Raw genomic sequence first — 12,735 nt, 5'->3', positions numbered from 1 at the left:
ATAACTCAACCGTGCACTTCGCCGTACGCTAGTTTACAATGCGCCAATGTTTGTGAGACTTTAGCGTTATAAATAAAAAAATATAGAAGCTATAGCTTTAATTTTAGAAAAATCTTAATATAAGGGTTTTCTTGTAAAATTTCCTGAATATTTTAATGGTCAAGTCAGTTTTTTCCAAAATGTATTATTTTCGGATTTATTTAAAAAAACCTCTAATATTTCAGTTCATTTGTTTAATAAAAAATGAAGCACACAGTTCTCGAGTAGAACTTTTTGATATGATATTCATTAAACATTTCTTAACGAAATTACAAGAAGCTCTATCTTATTTGATTTTTTCCGAAGTGAAAATCTGTATGCACTAAACTGTATCTAATATTAGTAATTTCATTATACATATATAGTAAGAGATCAAAAATATATTATATTTCTGTTCTGTTGGGGGGTCATGAAACTTCACAGTTTACATATTTAAGTGACTCACTAACAAAATTTATATTTTATATCTTGTAAACATTGCAGAATCCCAATATATCATCATCCTCTAAGACCTCCCAGAAATAGGTTAATTCACTTAACATATCACCGTTCGTCTATGTATCATATCGTTTCAAAATATACAATATTTTATTTTCGTACAAATGCTGAAAATGTTTTAGGTCCCTTGCAACCGAGGCGATGAAATGTTGAGTTTATTTTATTGGACCACGTAGACGAATGGATCCAAAATATTGGAAATTGTTGAAGGCCGACGACGCTACAAAAGCAAATAAACATGTCTAGGAGAACATGGCTATTTAATATAAATAGTAAACTCGAGTTAACGCTACAAAGTTTAAATATGATTAACTTTATTGATATTTTAATTAAATTCCTAAGCTGATTTTATTACCACGTGTACAGATATAATATTTGATTTCAAGACACCTAAATACATCTGGTTTTAACAGCTGTTGCACAAACAACCTATAATTATAGTGTTGCAATTTACCCCCCCCCCCTCATACCGACGCGACGTCGCAATTGCAACTCATGACCCCCTTTTTGGTGATTTTTTTTAAACTCCATGTTATTTCTGGATTTTTAAAAGTTAGCTCTAGAAGTTTATTTACGAATGTATCCAAATCGGTATTACTATGTAGCTCATTAATATCCGCGTACTTTTTTCTCTCAATTCACTATACAACTAATTAGCTTTATTGGGACACTTTTATCGGAGTTCCTATGCTTTCTTAACTGCATCATATAAATCTTGATACTTAATGTTGTTCTGAAGCTATTTCCTTGTGGCATTTTTATAATTACGTATTTTTTATGGGAAATAAGCCACAATTTTACTAAAAAATGAATTTATTAACGTTTCGAAGCCCAAATCGGGTTTCGTTGTCAAAATACAAAATACTATTAAAATAAAACAAACATGTTGTTGCTAAGTAAAAAAATTCTTCTAATAATTTATTTAATCTGACTCATTTATATTGGCAATTCAGACGTATATTATACATTTTAAAGTAGAAGACTTTAAAATGATATCGCCAATATTTATGAGTTGCGTTCCTGGGACGACTTTACTAAAAGATAGTTCATTCCATTACATGAAATCAATCCCAACTCAAGAACATCCGTCGCAAAAAAAAATCATAGCATGTGATCTGTCTTTAAAAAGACAACCAAATGCAACGATGACAGTAAAATTTTCGCTTTAGAGATTCCATAGTAAATCACGAGGGAAAACCAGGAAAAAACCTCGTGATACTATCCCGACATCGTAAGTATTTGGTCTTATTTTTATTCTACCTTCAAAAAACTAATACCAAATTCTGACTTTAATATGTTTAAATTATAAATAATATTAATATTACATAGATATACAATAAGTAATACTAAAATATAAAATTTGTACTAACTCGATATGTTATTGACTTACTAATCGTGGTATTTTCTTTCTATTGACTTCCTCTTTCAGTATGGGTAACCACATCCTACTGCATTCTACCGAGGAATTTGCGACACAATTGGTTTCATTCCTCGGTAGAATGCAGTAGGATGTGGTTACCCATACTGAAAGAGGAAGTCAATAGAAAGAAAATACCACGATTAGTAAGTCAATAACATATCGAGTTAGTACAAATTTTATATTTTAGTATTACTCATTGTATATCTAAGTAATATTAATATTATTTATAATTTAAACATATTAAAGTCAGAATTTGGTATTAGTTTTTTGAAGGTAGATTAAATGTAAGACCAAATACTTACGATGTCGGGATAGTATCACGAGGTTTTTTCCTGGTGTTCCCTCGTGATTTACTATGGAATCTCTAACGCGAGAATTTTACTGTCATCGTTGCATTTGGTTGTCTTTTTAAAGACAGATCACATGCTATGATTTTTTTTGCGACGGATATTCTTGAGTTGGGATTGATTTCATGTAATCGAATGAACTATCTTTTAGTAAAGTCGTCCCAGGAACGCAACTCATAAATATTGGCGATATCATTTTAAAGTCTTCTACTTTAAAATGTATAATATACGTCTGAATTGCCAATATAAATGAGTCAGATTAAATAAATTATTAGAAGAATTTTTTTACTTAGCAACAACATGTTTGTTTTATTTTAATAGTATTTTGTATTTTGACAACGAAACCCGATTTGGGCTTCGAAACGTTAATAAATTAATTTTTTAGTAAAATTGTGGCTTATTTCCCATAAAAAATACTTAATCTTGATACTTATTTTGTTTTGATTTCGGACTTCCTTTTCTTTGATTAAGTATAAATACAATGTACTAACTAAATAGAATAGAATATTTTATATCTATTCATTCTTGTAGGATTGTTTCACACAGAGTATTCAGTAAATAAATGAACAGTTGTTTAATATTTATTGCTTCCAGACGTTGTTCTGTATAGAAGCGTTTGTTTAAAGACATAGAATAATGTTTTATTGTTTGTTATTTTGTACAAGACTGCCTAACAATATTATTTATGTATCTATCTATTTCTTTATATATGGGTACCTGGGTACCCCCATTAAAAAAATATATGCTAACATACAGTATAAAATCAATCTCTATAAGTATAATTATTAAAGCTGTGAGTGATAAAAACGAAATAAAAAGTATGTGATAAAAGTAATATACTAATTTTTTTAATTCTAAAATGGGGTATATTTTTTATATTCGTGAACATCAAACGACGTCGGATTGAGCTCATGGCCCCCTCCTCCCTGTCGTATACCGTCGTAATAAACAAAGTCCCCCCTCCCCCTTTCAACGACGCAGTTTATGGATGTTCCCACAGTCGAACCCGCTTCTTAGAATACCGCATATAGCAACCTCCCTGTTTAAGGAATAGAAATTTGAAGCCACGAAACGTTTTACCGGCCACTAACGATCGGTTATTAGAATATCCCGGTTATACAGGGTGGTTCATCTTATCCGCCTCGGTCTCTGTACGGAAAACCACTTGATATTTAAAAAAAATTTCTTCACAGAAATATACAGGACCTTTAATACTACAATCTAAAAATAATGTGAATTATACAGGGTGTTCCAAAAACGAGTGGTATATCAAAGTTCTATTTTTTCTAATGGAATGCCCTATATCTGATGACATTACTGAATTGACCTTAAAAAATAAGCTATACTTTCATAAGGGTTCCCTATACCTAAATACAGGGTGTTTTGATTTATTTCGATTTTTATGAAAATGTAAGGTTTTAGCAAAAAATAAATATCTACAAATCTAAGAATCAGTAACAAATTCTTTCTTGGATCTTAATAATAGACTATTTAGCATACTTAAGCAGATGCTTACTGCAACAAAATTTCTTACAGGATGGTCAAAATATGAGATTGTTCTATTAACAAATTCAAGCTATAATAACTACTTATTTTAAATAGAACACCCTGTATCTTACTAGTCTATCGTGTAGAAAATTTACTTAGCTTTCAATTTATATTAGGGTTTCCTATGCCTATCTTTTTACAGGGTGGTCAAAATATTAGATTGTTCTATTAACAAATTCAAGCTGTAATAACTTACATATTTTAAATAGAACATCCTGTATCTTACTAGTCTATCGCGTAGAAAATTTACTTAGCTTTCAATTCTTATTAGGGTTTCCTATACCTACCTTCCTTCATTTTTCAAATATTTAAAGATTTCCTAATTTGTAAGCTTTAAAAATTAGAATTAAGTACCTATGTCGTGGTTATGTACAACACATCACCAACACATACTTAAATATCTTAGTCAAGATACTTTCGTTAATAAAATTCACATTTTTATCATTTAATCACAAAGTGTTCTTATTTTAAATGACATACTCGATATTCTATTCTTTATAATGGAATATATTTAAAATATCTTCAATTCCATGTAAACATTCTCAATACACATGTTATTCTGTAAATATAAATTCCCCTGTTATTCTGTACATACCCATTTTTACATATTTTTGTACAATAGGCTCGTTTTCGTCATAGTAGCCATTGCATTTAATTGTTTGTAATTGCGATTCAAAGATTCAATCAAAAAGTGGTGTTCTTAAATACTTAATAACCGTCGGTATATGTTAAGTACATTGACTTTGAAATTTATTAGACTCTGCCAATTATTGTACAAGTGCGTATTACCGAAGATTGCCGAACGAAGTGACCCAAGTTCATTTGCCAGGGTTACTGGGTGACGAAAAAGTACATAACGACGAGAATACACACAAAACCAACGCTTCGATGAACGAACATTTTTACTCCTTACATTCAAGTTATTGTAATTTGTTTTAGATCTGTTGTATTAAAATTTACGTGAAATTCTGAAAATTCTTCACCACATCCACATCTATTGGTCCTTCGAACAACGAATCTACAGTGCCAGCAGAACTACAAAGAAAATAGCAGCTTTACATTCTACGAACCGACGTCGTACTTGACCCGCTGTATCAACCCCAGGAAGCTACATTATTTACAACACTGAATACTGAATCCTTTTTATAATTTCACATTTTTTCAGTCTCTATTTGATAAATATTTTAAGTACATGAGTTTCAATCTAAATTAATATATTTATTTCGAATAGTGACATATTTGACGTTTTACCTACTCTCGTATTCATTGTGAATGTGCTAGCTGATTTTTTATTTTATTCTGACAGATCGTAACTAAACGTTAATAATAATTCTTACGTACATAATAATTGAATTACAAAACATTTATTTCCGTTTTCTGCACTTGAATAAATCATTTCTTTTTATTTAATTACATTCATCGAAGATCAAATATTTATTTCTTGAAACATCAAACACAGTTTGATTGTTTATATCTGTATAATATACGTCACATACATTAGATTACTAAAATTACATAATTTAATTAACATACATACATAATATTTAATTATTTTGCATCCTCGTACATTTTGGTCATATTGTCAAAAATGTCAGACCAAAACAAAACAAAGAGAATGGCCACTAAAGGTGCTCTTACACGTTTAACAACATATTTTCGAAGTATAGAAAATAATGAAATTATCGACCTCGTAGATTTAGAAATGCGATTATTCAAAGCCGAAGGGCTTTTAGATGTTTTTAATGAGGTTCAGATGCTTATTGAAACTGATGATCCTGACTGCGAGGAAAATTATGACACATTACATGCCATTGAAAGGCAGACTTTTGAGGACAGATATTTTAAAATAATATCTGACATCAAAAAACTTATTTTATCTAGACGACCTACTGAAACGTCTGATTCACGTAGTGTCAATGGTTCAATAGCAGCTAGGCCTACAAATACAAGCAACATTAAGTTACCTCCATTGAATCTAGCTACATTTGATGGATCGTTTGATCAATTCCTCTTCTTTCGCGACAGTTTTAATTCTATTATTAATGATGATACTTCACTTTCCAATGTACAAAAGTTTCATTACTTACGTCTGTCATTACGTGGCATAGCTGCCGACACTATTAAATCTTTGCAAGTCTGCGATGCAAACTACGACATTGCTTGGAGTTTATTGATCGAAAGATTTGAAAATAAACAGTTACTTGTAAACAATCACATTAAAGCTCTCTTTAACCTACCACTAGTTACAAAAGAATCAAATCAAGGTCTCAGACAACTTCTAGACAATACACAAAAACATTTACGTGCTTTAGAAGTTTTAAAACGCCCCACTAAACACTGGGATGATTTGATTATTTATTTGTTAACAACAAAATTTGATAACTCAACAAGACGCTCTTGGGAGTCACAAAATTGTAAAGACAACCTACCAGTTTTAGATGATTTACTGAAATTTTTAAAAGAACGATGTCGTATCTTAGAGTCATTAGACAACTACAATGATAATAAACAGGATCAAAATTCACCACGATACAAAGGTAATAAGTCTGAAACAAGAGCCTTTGTTTCTAACACAGAGAATAGGTTTAAATGCAACTTTTGTAATAAGGAACATAAAATATATTATTGTCCTGACTTCTTAAAACTAAATCCTACTAATAGGTTAAACAATGCAAAACGTCTACGTTTATGCCTTAATTGTCTTGGCACATGCCATCGTACTAAGGATTGTCGTTCTACTGGTTGTAGAAAATGTGGAAAGATCCATCACACTATGTTACACTTCGAGAATTCACAATCCTCAAATTCAGTTTCCACAGAAAACAATTCTTCTCAATCTTCATTATCTTCCAATGTTCCAAACACTGGGCTGCAGTCTAATAAATCTACTTCTACCTCTAACTTCTCTTCAACACATCATATAAGCTCAAGTGTTCACACTGCTATTAAACCGTATATTCTACTCTCAACTGCTGTTGTTAACGTTTTTGACAAGTTCGGCAACTCACATAAATGCAGAGTACTCTTGGACAACGGAAGTCAATCCAACTTTATATCTGAGAAATTTTGTGATATTTTACAACTTTCAAAGGAAAAAATCAACACTTCGATCTCGGGAATTAATCAATTAACTCACAATATTAACTTCCGGACATCACTAACATTTAAATCAGATATTAACAATTTCTCGAAAAAAATATCTTGTCTAATTTTGCCCAACATAACAAGTAATTTACCTTACATACAGATCAATCGTTCCCAGCTCAATATTCCAACAAAATTACTTCTAGCTGACCAGAATTTTGAAAAACCTGGTCCAGTAGACCTTCTTATTGGAGCTGACACATTTTGGGATATTTTAAGCGTGGGACAAATCAAACTTGGTCCTGGGTTACCGATCATTCAAAAAACCACTCTTGGTTGGATAATTTCTGGCCCAATTCCAACAAATATTCAACACCACCCCCAACATAATTGTTACTTTTCTTCTACCAGTGAATTAGATTCACAGCTCACAAAGTTTTGGGAACTAGAGGAGTGTCCTAAAACTAAGTTTGTTTCCGAAGAAGACATCTATTGTGAAAATCATTTTAAGCAGCATATTTCTCGCCATTGTGATGGTCGTTTTATCACTACTCTTCCACTAAAGGAATCTCCATCAGTTTTAGGGGATTCTCTAACTACTGCCAAAAAACGTTTTTTAAACTTAGAGAGAAAACTTGAAAATAACGGTCAATTAAAATCAGAATATCATGACTTCATACGTGAGTACATTAAACTTGGTCACATGTCCCTAATAAATGACACTAATGATAATTCTGGATTCTTCTTACCTCATCACTGCGTTTTAAAAGAAACTTCAACCACTACAAAGTTAAGAGTTGTATTTGATGGTAGTGCGAAAACTACTACAGGCTACTCATTAAATGACATCATGTATGTCGGCCCTCATTTACAAGATAATTTATTTTACATTTTACTTAGATTTCGTCAACATAAATTCGTACTGGGTGCAGATATAACTAAAATGTATCGTCAGGTTTTCCTTACTCCTGAACAACGTTACCTTCAAAAGATCCTTTGGAGATTTAATAAAAATGATGAAATTTCTGCTTATACACTGAATACTGTTACCTACGGTACTGCATCAGCAGCGTTTCTTGCCATTAGGTCTCTTCATGAAATTGCTCATCGACATATTTCCGAATACCCAAAAATTTCCTCTATAATTTTGCACGATTTTTATGTAGATGATCTATTAACTGGTTGTGACACATCGGAAGAACTCCGAGAAATCAAGGAAACTATTTCATATTTATTATCTTCCTACGGTTTTCCTCTGAGAAAATGGACTACCAATGATTCGTCTCTACAAAATCATTCTGATCCTGATTTTTTGCATTTTGGTTCTGACGAACATAACAAAACACTAGGATTACTTTGGAATCCGTCTTGTGATTCCCTACAATATTCTATAAATATCTCCACAATTAACTTAAAGATTAGCAAAAGACAGATTTTATCCTGTACAGCACAAATATTTGATCCTTTGGGGTTACTTTCACCCGTAACAGTTACATCGAAAATTATTCTTAAAGAGCTCTGGAAACTCAAGATAAGTTGGGATGAATCTGTTCCTGAAAGTATTTACACACTTTGGTCGAAATACTACTTCGAACTTACAAAATTAAACACTTTAAAAATACCTAGACATGTACTTTCTTCTAACCCAGTTTCTGTTCAACTTCATGGGTTTTCTGACGCCTCGGAGGCGGCTTACGGTGCATGTATTTACATATGCTGCACAGATACATTTGGAAATTACACTTCAAATCTTTATTGTGCTAAAACTCGAGTTTCTCCTATGAAACTTGTAACCATTCCAAGACTCGAACTTTGTGGGGCATCACTACTTTCTGAAATTGTCGAAAAGGTCACTTCATCTGTAAATGTCTCCTTTAAAAACATTACGTATTGGACTGACTCTAAAATTGTTATTTCATGGATAAACACCTCTCCCCATTTACTTAAGACTTTTATAGCAAATCGAGTCTCACAAATACATAAACTGACCAACCCTGAATTTTGGAAATATATTAATACTTATGATAATCCAGCAGATCTACTGTCACGAGGTATAAGTCCTTCTTCGCTCAGTAATTCCCACATATGGTTTCATGGCCCTTCTTGGCTCACTTTGCCTCAAGAAGAATGGCCTCAATATACAAAACATCAAGAAGTTTGTATAACTTCTGAATTACCTGAACTGCGTAACAAAACTCTTGTGTTTCATCACATCAACAACGAATTTACCTTTTACTACAAATATTCTTCATTAAATAAACTAACACGCGTCTTTGCTTATGTCTTAAGATTTAAAGACAATCTGTCGATTCATAAACATTTACGAATAACAGGTCCCTTGACCACAATAGAACTCAATAATTCCCTTTTAACCTTAATTAGGTTCGTACAACGTCAGTCATTTCCATATGATTATGATGCACTTTCCAATTCCAACCAAATTGACAAAAGAAGTAAACTTCTTGGCCTAACTCCATTCTTTGATACAACAACAAAATTAATACGCGTTGGCGGTCGTTTACATCATTCGTCATTTGATTTTAACAAGAAACACCCCATAGTCCTACCTCAGAAAGATCACCTCACGATACTCATTGCTCGCCATGAGCATTTGAAACTTTTACATATTGGTCCTCAAGCACTTCTTGCTTCCTTAAGAGAAAATTACTGGCCAATATCAGGGCGCAATTTGGTTCGAAAAATTGTTCGTGATTGTGTCCGATGTTTTAGATTTAACAATAAACCCGAACAGTATCTTATGGGCAATCTTCCGGAGTCACGAGTTACCCCTTCACGTCCCTTCACGGTTTCTGGTGTCGATTATGCTGGTCCCGTTTTATTACGAGATAGAAAGGGTCGTAATTACAAAACTTCTAAAGCTTATATTGCTCTCTTCATTTGCTTCGCCAGTAAGGCTATACATTTAGAAGTTGTCAGTGATCTCACGACAGAATGCTTCTTAGCGGCATTACGCCGATTCACGGCCCGACGCGGTAAATGCTCCGAAATATTTTCAGATAACGGCAGCACTTTCGTGGGAGCAAATAATGAACTCAGACAATTTTTTAACACAAATGCTGATCACATTATTACAGACCTCTCAATCGACGGTATTCAATGGCATTTCATTACTCCACGTGCTCCCCACTTCGGTGGATTATGGGAGTCAAACATTAAATCAGTTAAGCACCACATGAAACGTGTAGTAGGTAATGCAATTTTAACATTTGAAGAATTTACCACGGTTTTATATCAAATAGAGGCTTGTCTCAATTCTAGACCACTCTATCCTCTTTCTAATGACCCAAATGACCCTAACCCTCTTACTCCTGCACACTTATTAATTGGATCTTCATTGACGAGTATACCACAACAAAACTTAATGGACATTAATGAAAATCGTCTTTCAAGATTCCAAAGGGTGCAACAGATATTACAGCACTTTTGGACAAGATGGTCCAAAGAATATGTATCCCATCTTCAGCAGCGGGTCAAGTGGAAGGAGAATTGCCAACAGCTGATCCAGCCTGGACGCATGGTTCTAGTAAAGGATGATGGACTTCCTCCCTTGAAGTGGCAGTTAGGCAGAATTTTAAAAACTTACACCGGAAGTGACAATATTGTGCGGTCGGTTGTGATAAAGACAAACTCTGGTGAGATTAAACGACCGGTTGTGAAATTATGTGTTCTGCCTAACCAAGATCAATAACTTTTGTTTGAAAACTATAATTAATATGATCTTTGACTTTTTCTTTAAGACTTTTTATTGAAACCCGGTCTTTGGGGTTTCAAGGTGGGGGAGTATATGTTAAGTACATTGACTTTGAAATTTATTAGACTCTGCCAATTATTGTACAAGTGCGTATTACCGAAGATTGCCGAACGAAGTGACCCAAGTTCATTTGCCAGGGTTACTGGGTGACGAAAAAGTACATAACGACGAGAATACACACAAAACCAACGCTTCGATGAACGAACATTTTTACTCCTTACATTCAAGTTATTGTAATTTGTTTTAGATCTGTTGTATTAAAATTTACGTGAAATTCTGAAAATTCTTCACCACATCCACATCTAGTATAAGATATGGAAAATACTTATACGGAATGAAATATAATCTAAATATCTTCCAGAATACGGCATCTAATCTAGGGTATGCAGTTTAATATAAGCATTTTATTCAATGTCACATGTAGGCCAAATCAATTAAAATAATACAACACTCTGTGTGATTACATGATAACAATGAAAATTTTATTTTAATGACAGTATCTTGTCTAAATATATTGCCGGTGTTGGTGATGTGTTGTACATAACCACGACATAGGTACTTAATTCTCATTTTTAAAGCTTACAAATTAGGAAATATTTAAATATTTAAAAAATAAAGGAAGATAGGTATGGGAAACCCTAATAAGAATTGAAAGCTAAATAAATTTTCTACGCGATAGACTAGTAAGATACAGGGTGTTCCATTTAAAATAAGTAAGTTATTATAACTTGAATTTGTTAGTAGAACAACCTAATATTTTGACCACCCTGTAAAAAGAAAGGTATAGGGAACCCTATACAAATTGAAAGCTAAGTACATTTTCTACACGATAGACTAGTAAGATACAGGGTGTTCCATTTAAAATAAGTAAGTTATTACAGCTTGAATTTGTTAATAGAACAATCTCATATTTTGACCACCCTGTAAGAAACCTTGTTGCAATAAGCATCTGTTTAAGCATACTAAATAGTCTATTATTAAGATCCAAGAAATAATTTGTTACTGATTCTTAGATTCGTAGATATTTATTTATTTCTAAAACCTTACATTTTTATAAAAATCGAAATAAATCAAAACACCCTGTATTTAGGTATAGGGAACCTTTATGAAAGTATAGTTTATTTTTTAAGGTCAATTCAATAATGTCATCAGAAATAGGGCATTTAATAAGAAAAAATATAACTTTGATATACCACTCTTTTTTGGAGCACCCTGTATAATTTACAGTATTTTTAGATTGTAGTATTAATGGCCCTGTATATTTCTTTAAAGAAATGTTTTTTAAATATTATGTGGTTTTCCGTACAGGCACCGAGGCGGATAAGATGAACCACCCTGTATAAATACATACTTTTGCTTGTCACGAAGGCTATTCCAATAAACGGATTCAACTGTACTCTCTAATAAATATTATATACTTATGTCTTATTGAAAACTTTACACCGATTTTAACTTAATCCCATAAACAGCGATATGAAATTCTATGATTGATATTACAACAGGCAATGGAAAGGGTTACTTCAGTTAGTGATGAATACGGCCAGAGCCTCAACTTTAAGAAGACAAAATGGACGCTGATAAGTAAAAAGCAACAACCTGCTCGACAGTTACGGATAAACAACATACTAATTGAAAATGTAGAATCTTATGTATACCTTAGCACCAACGCAAATGCAAATTGGCAACAGGCTACAGCGATTAAGGCGAGAATTGAACGAGCTAGAGCAGCATTTAACAATATGAAAAAGCTCATCATAAGCAAAGATTTGTCTCTTCCCTAAAACTATGTCTAGTTAAATGCTACATTTTACCGATCTTACTATAATATGGTGTGGAGGCCTGTACGCTCGCAGTGTATCTGTAGCGTGTGGTAGATGTGGGTGTACCGACGGATTCTTCGTTTATCCTGGACCGAACATAGAGGTAATCCAAAGAATCGGAAAAGGTTCATCATGCATCGGTGGAATTATTCAGAAGTGCCGTAAGCAAGATCCGAATTGCCACGTTAATAGCCAACCTTCGCAACG

The 12,735-nt window shown here is 32.8% G+C and overlaps 1 protein-coding gene across 1 annotated transcript; it reads left to right on the top strand.

Moving 5' to 3' along the window:
• The first annotated feature begins 5,440 nt into the window (after positions 1 to 5,440).
• Positions 5,441 to 12,489, top strand: LOC126891570 (uncharacterized). The gene is made up of 2 exons (XM_050660746.1): positions 5,441 to 7,216; positions 12,211 to 12,489. The coding sequence occupies exons 1-2, from the start codon at positions 5,441 to 5,443 to the stop codon at positions 12,487 to 12,489; spliced, it is 2,055 nt and encodes a 684-aa protein (XP_050516703.1).
• The last annotated feature ends 246 nt before the right edge of the window (positions 12,490 to 12,735 follow it).

This window comes from Diabrotica virgifera, chromosome 9 (genome assembly GCF_917563875.1).
Source record: "Diabrotica virgifera virgifera chromosome 9, PGI_DIABVI_V3a".
Classification (NCBI taxonomy): Eukaryota; Metazoa; Arthropoda; class Insecta; order Coleoptera; family Chrysomelidae; genus Diabrotica; species Diabrotica virgifera.
This window is presented reverse-complemented; position numbering and strand designations above follow the sequence as displayed.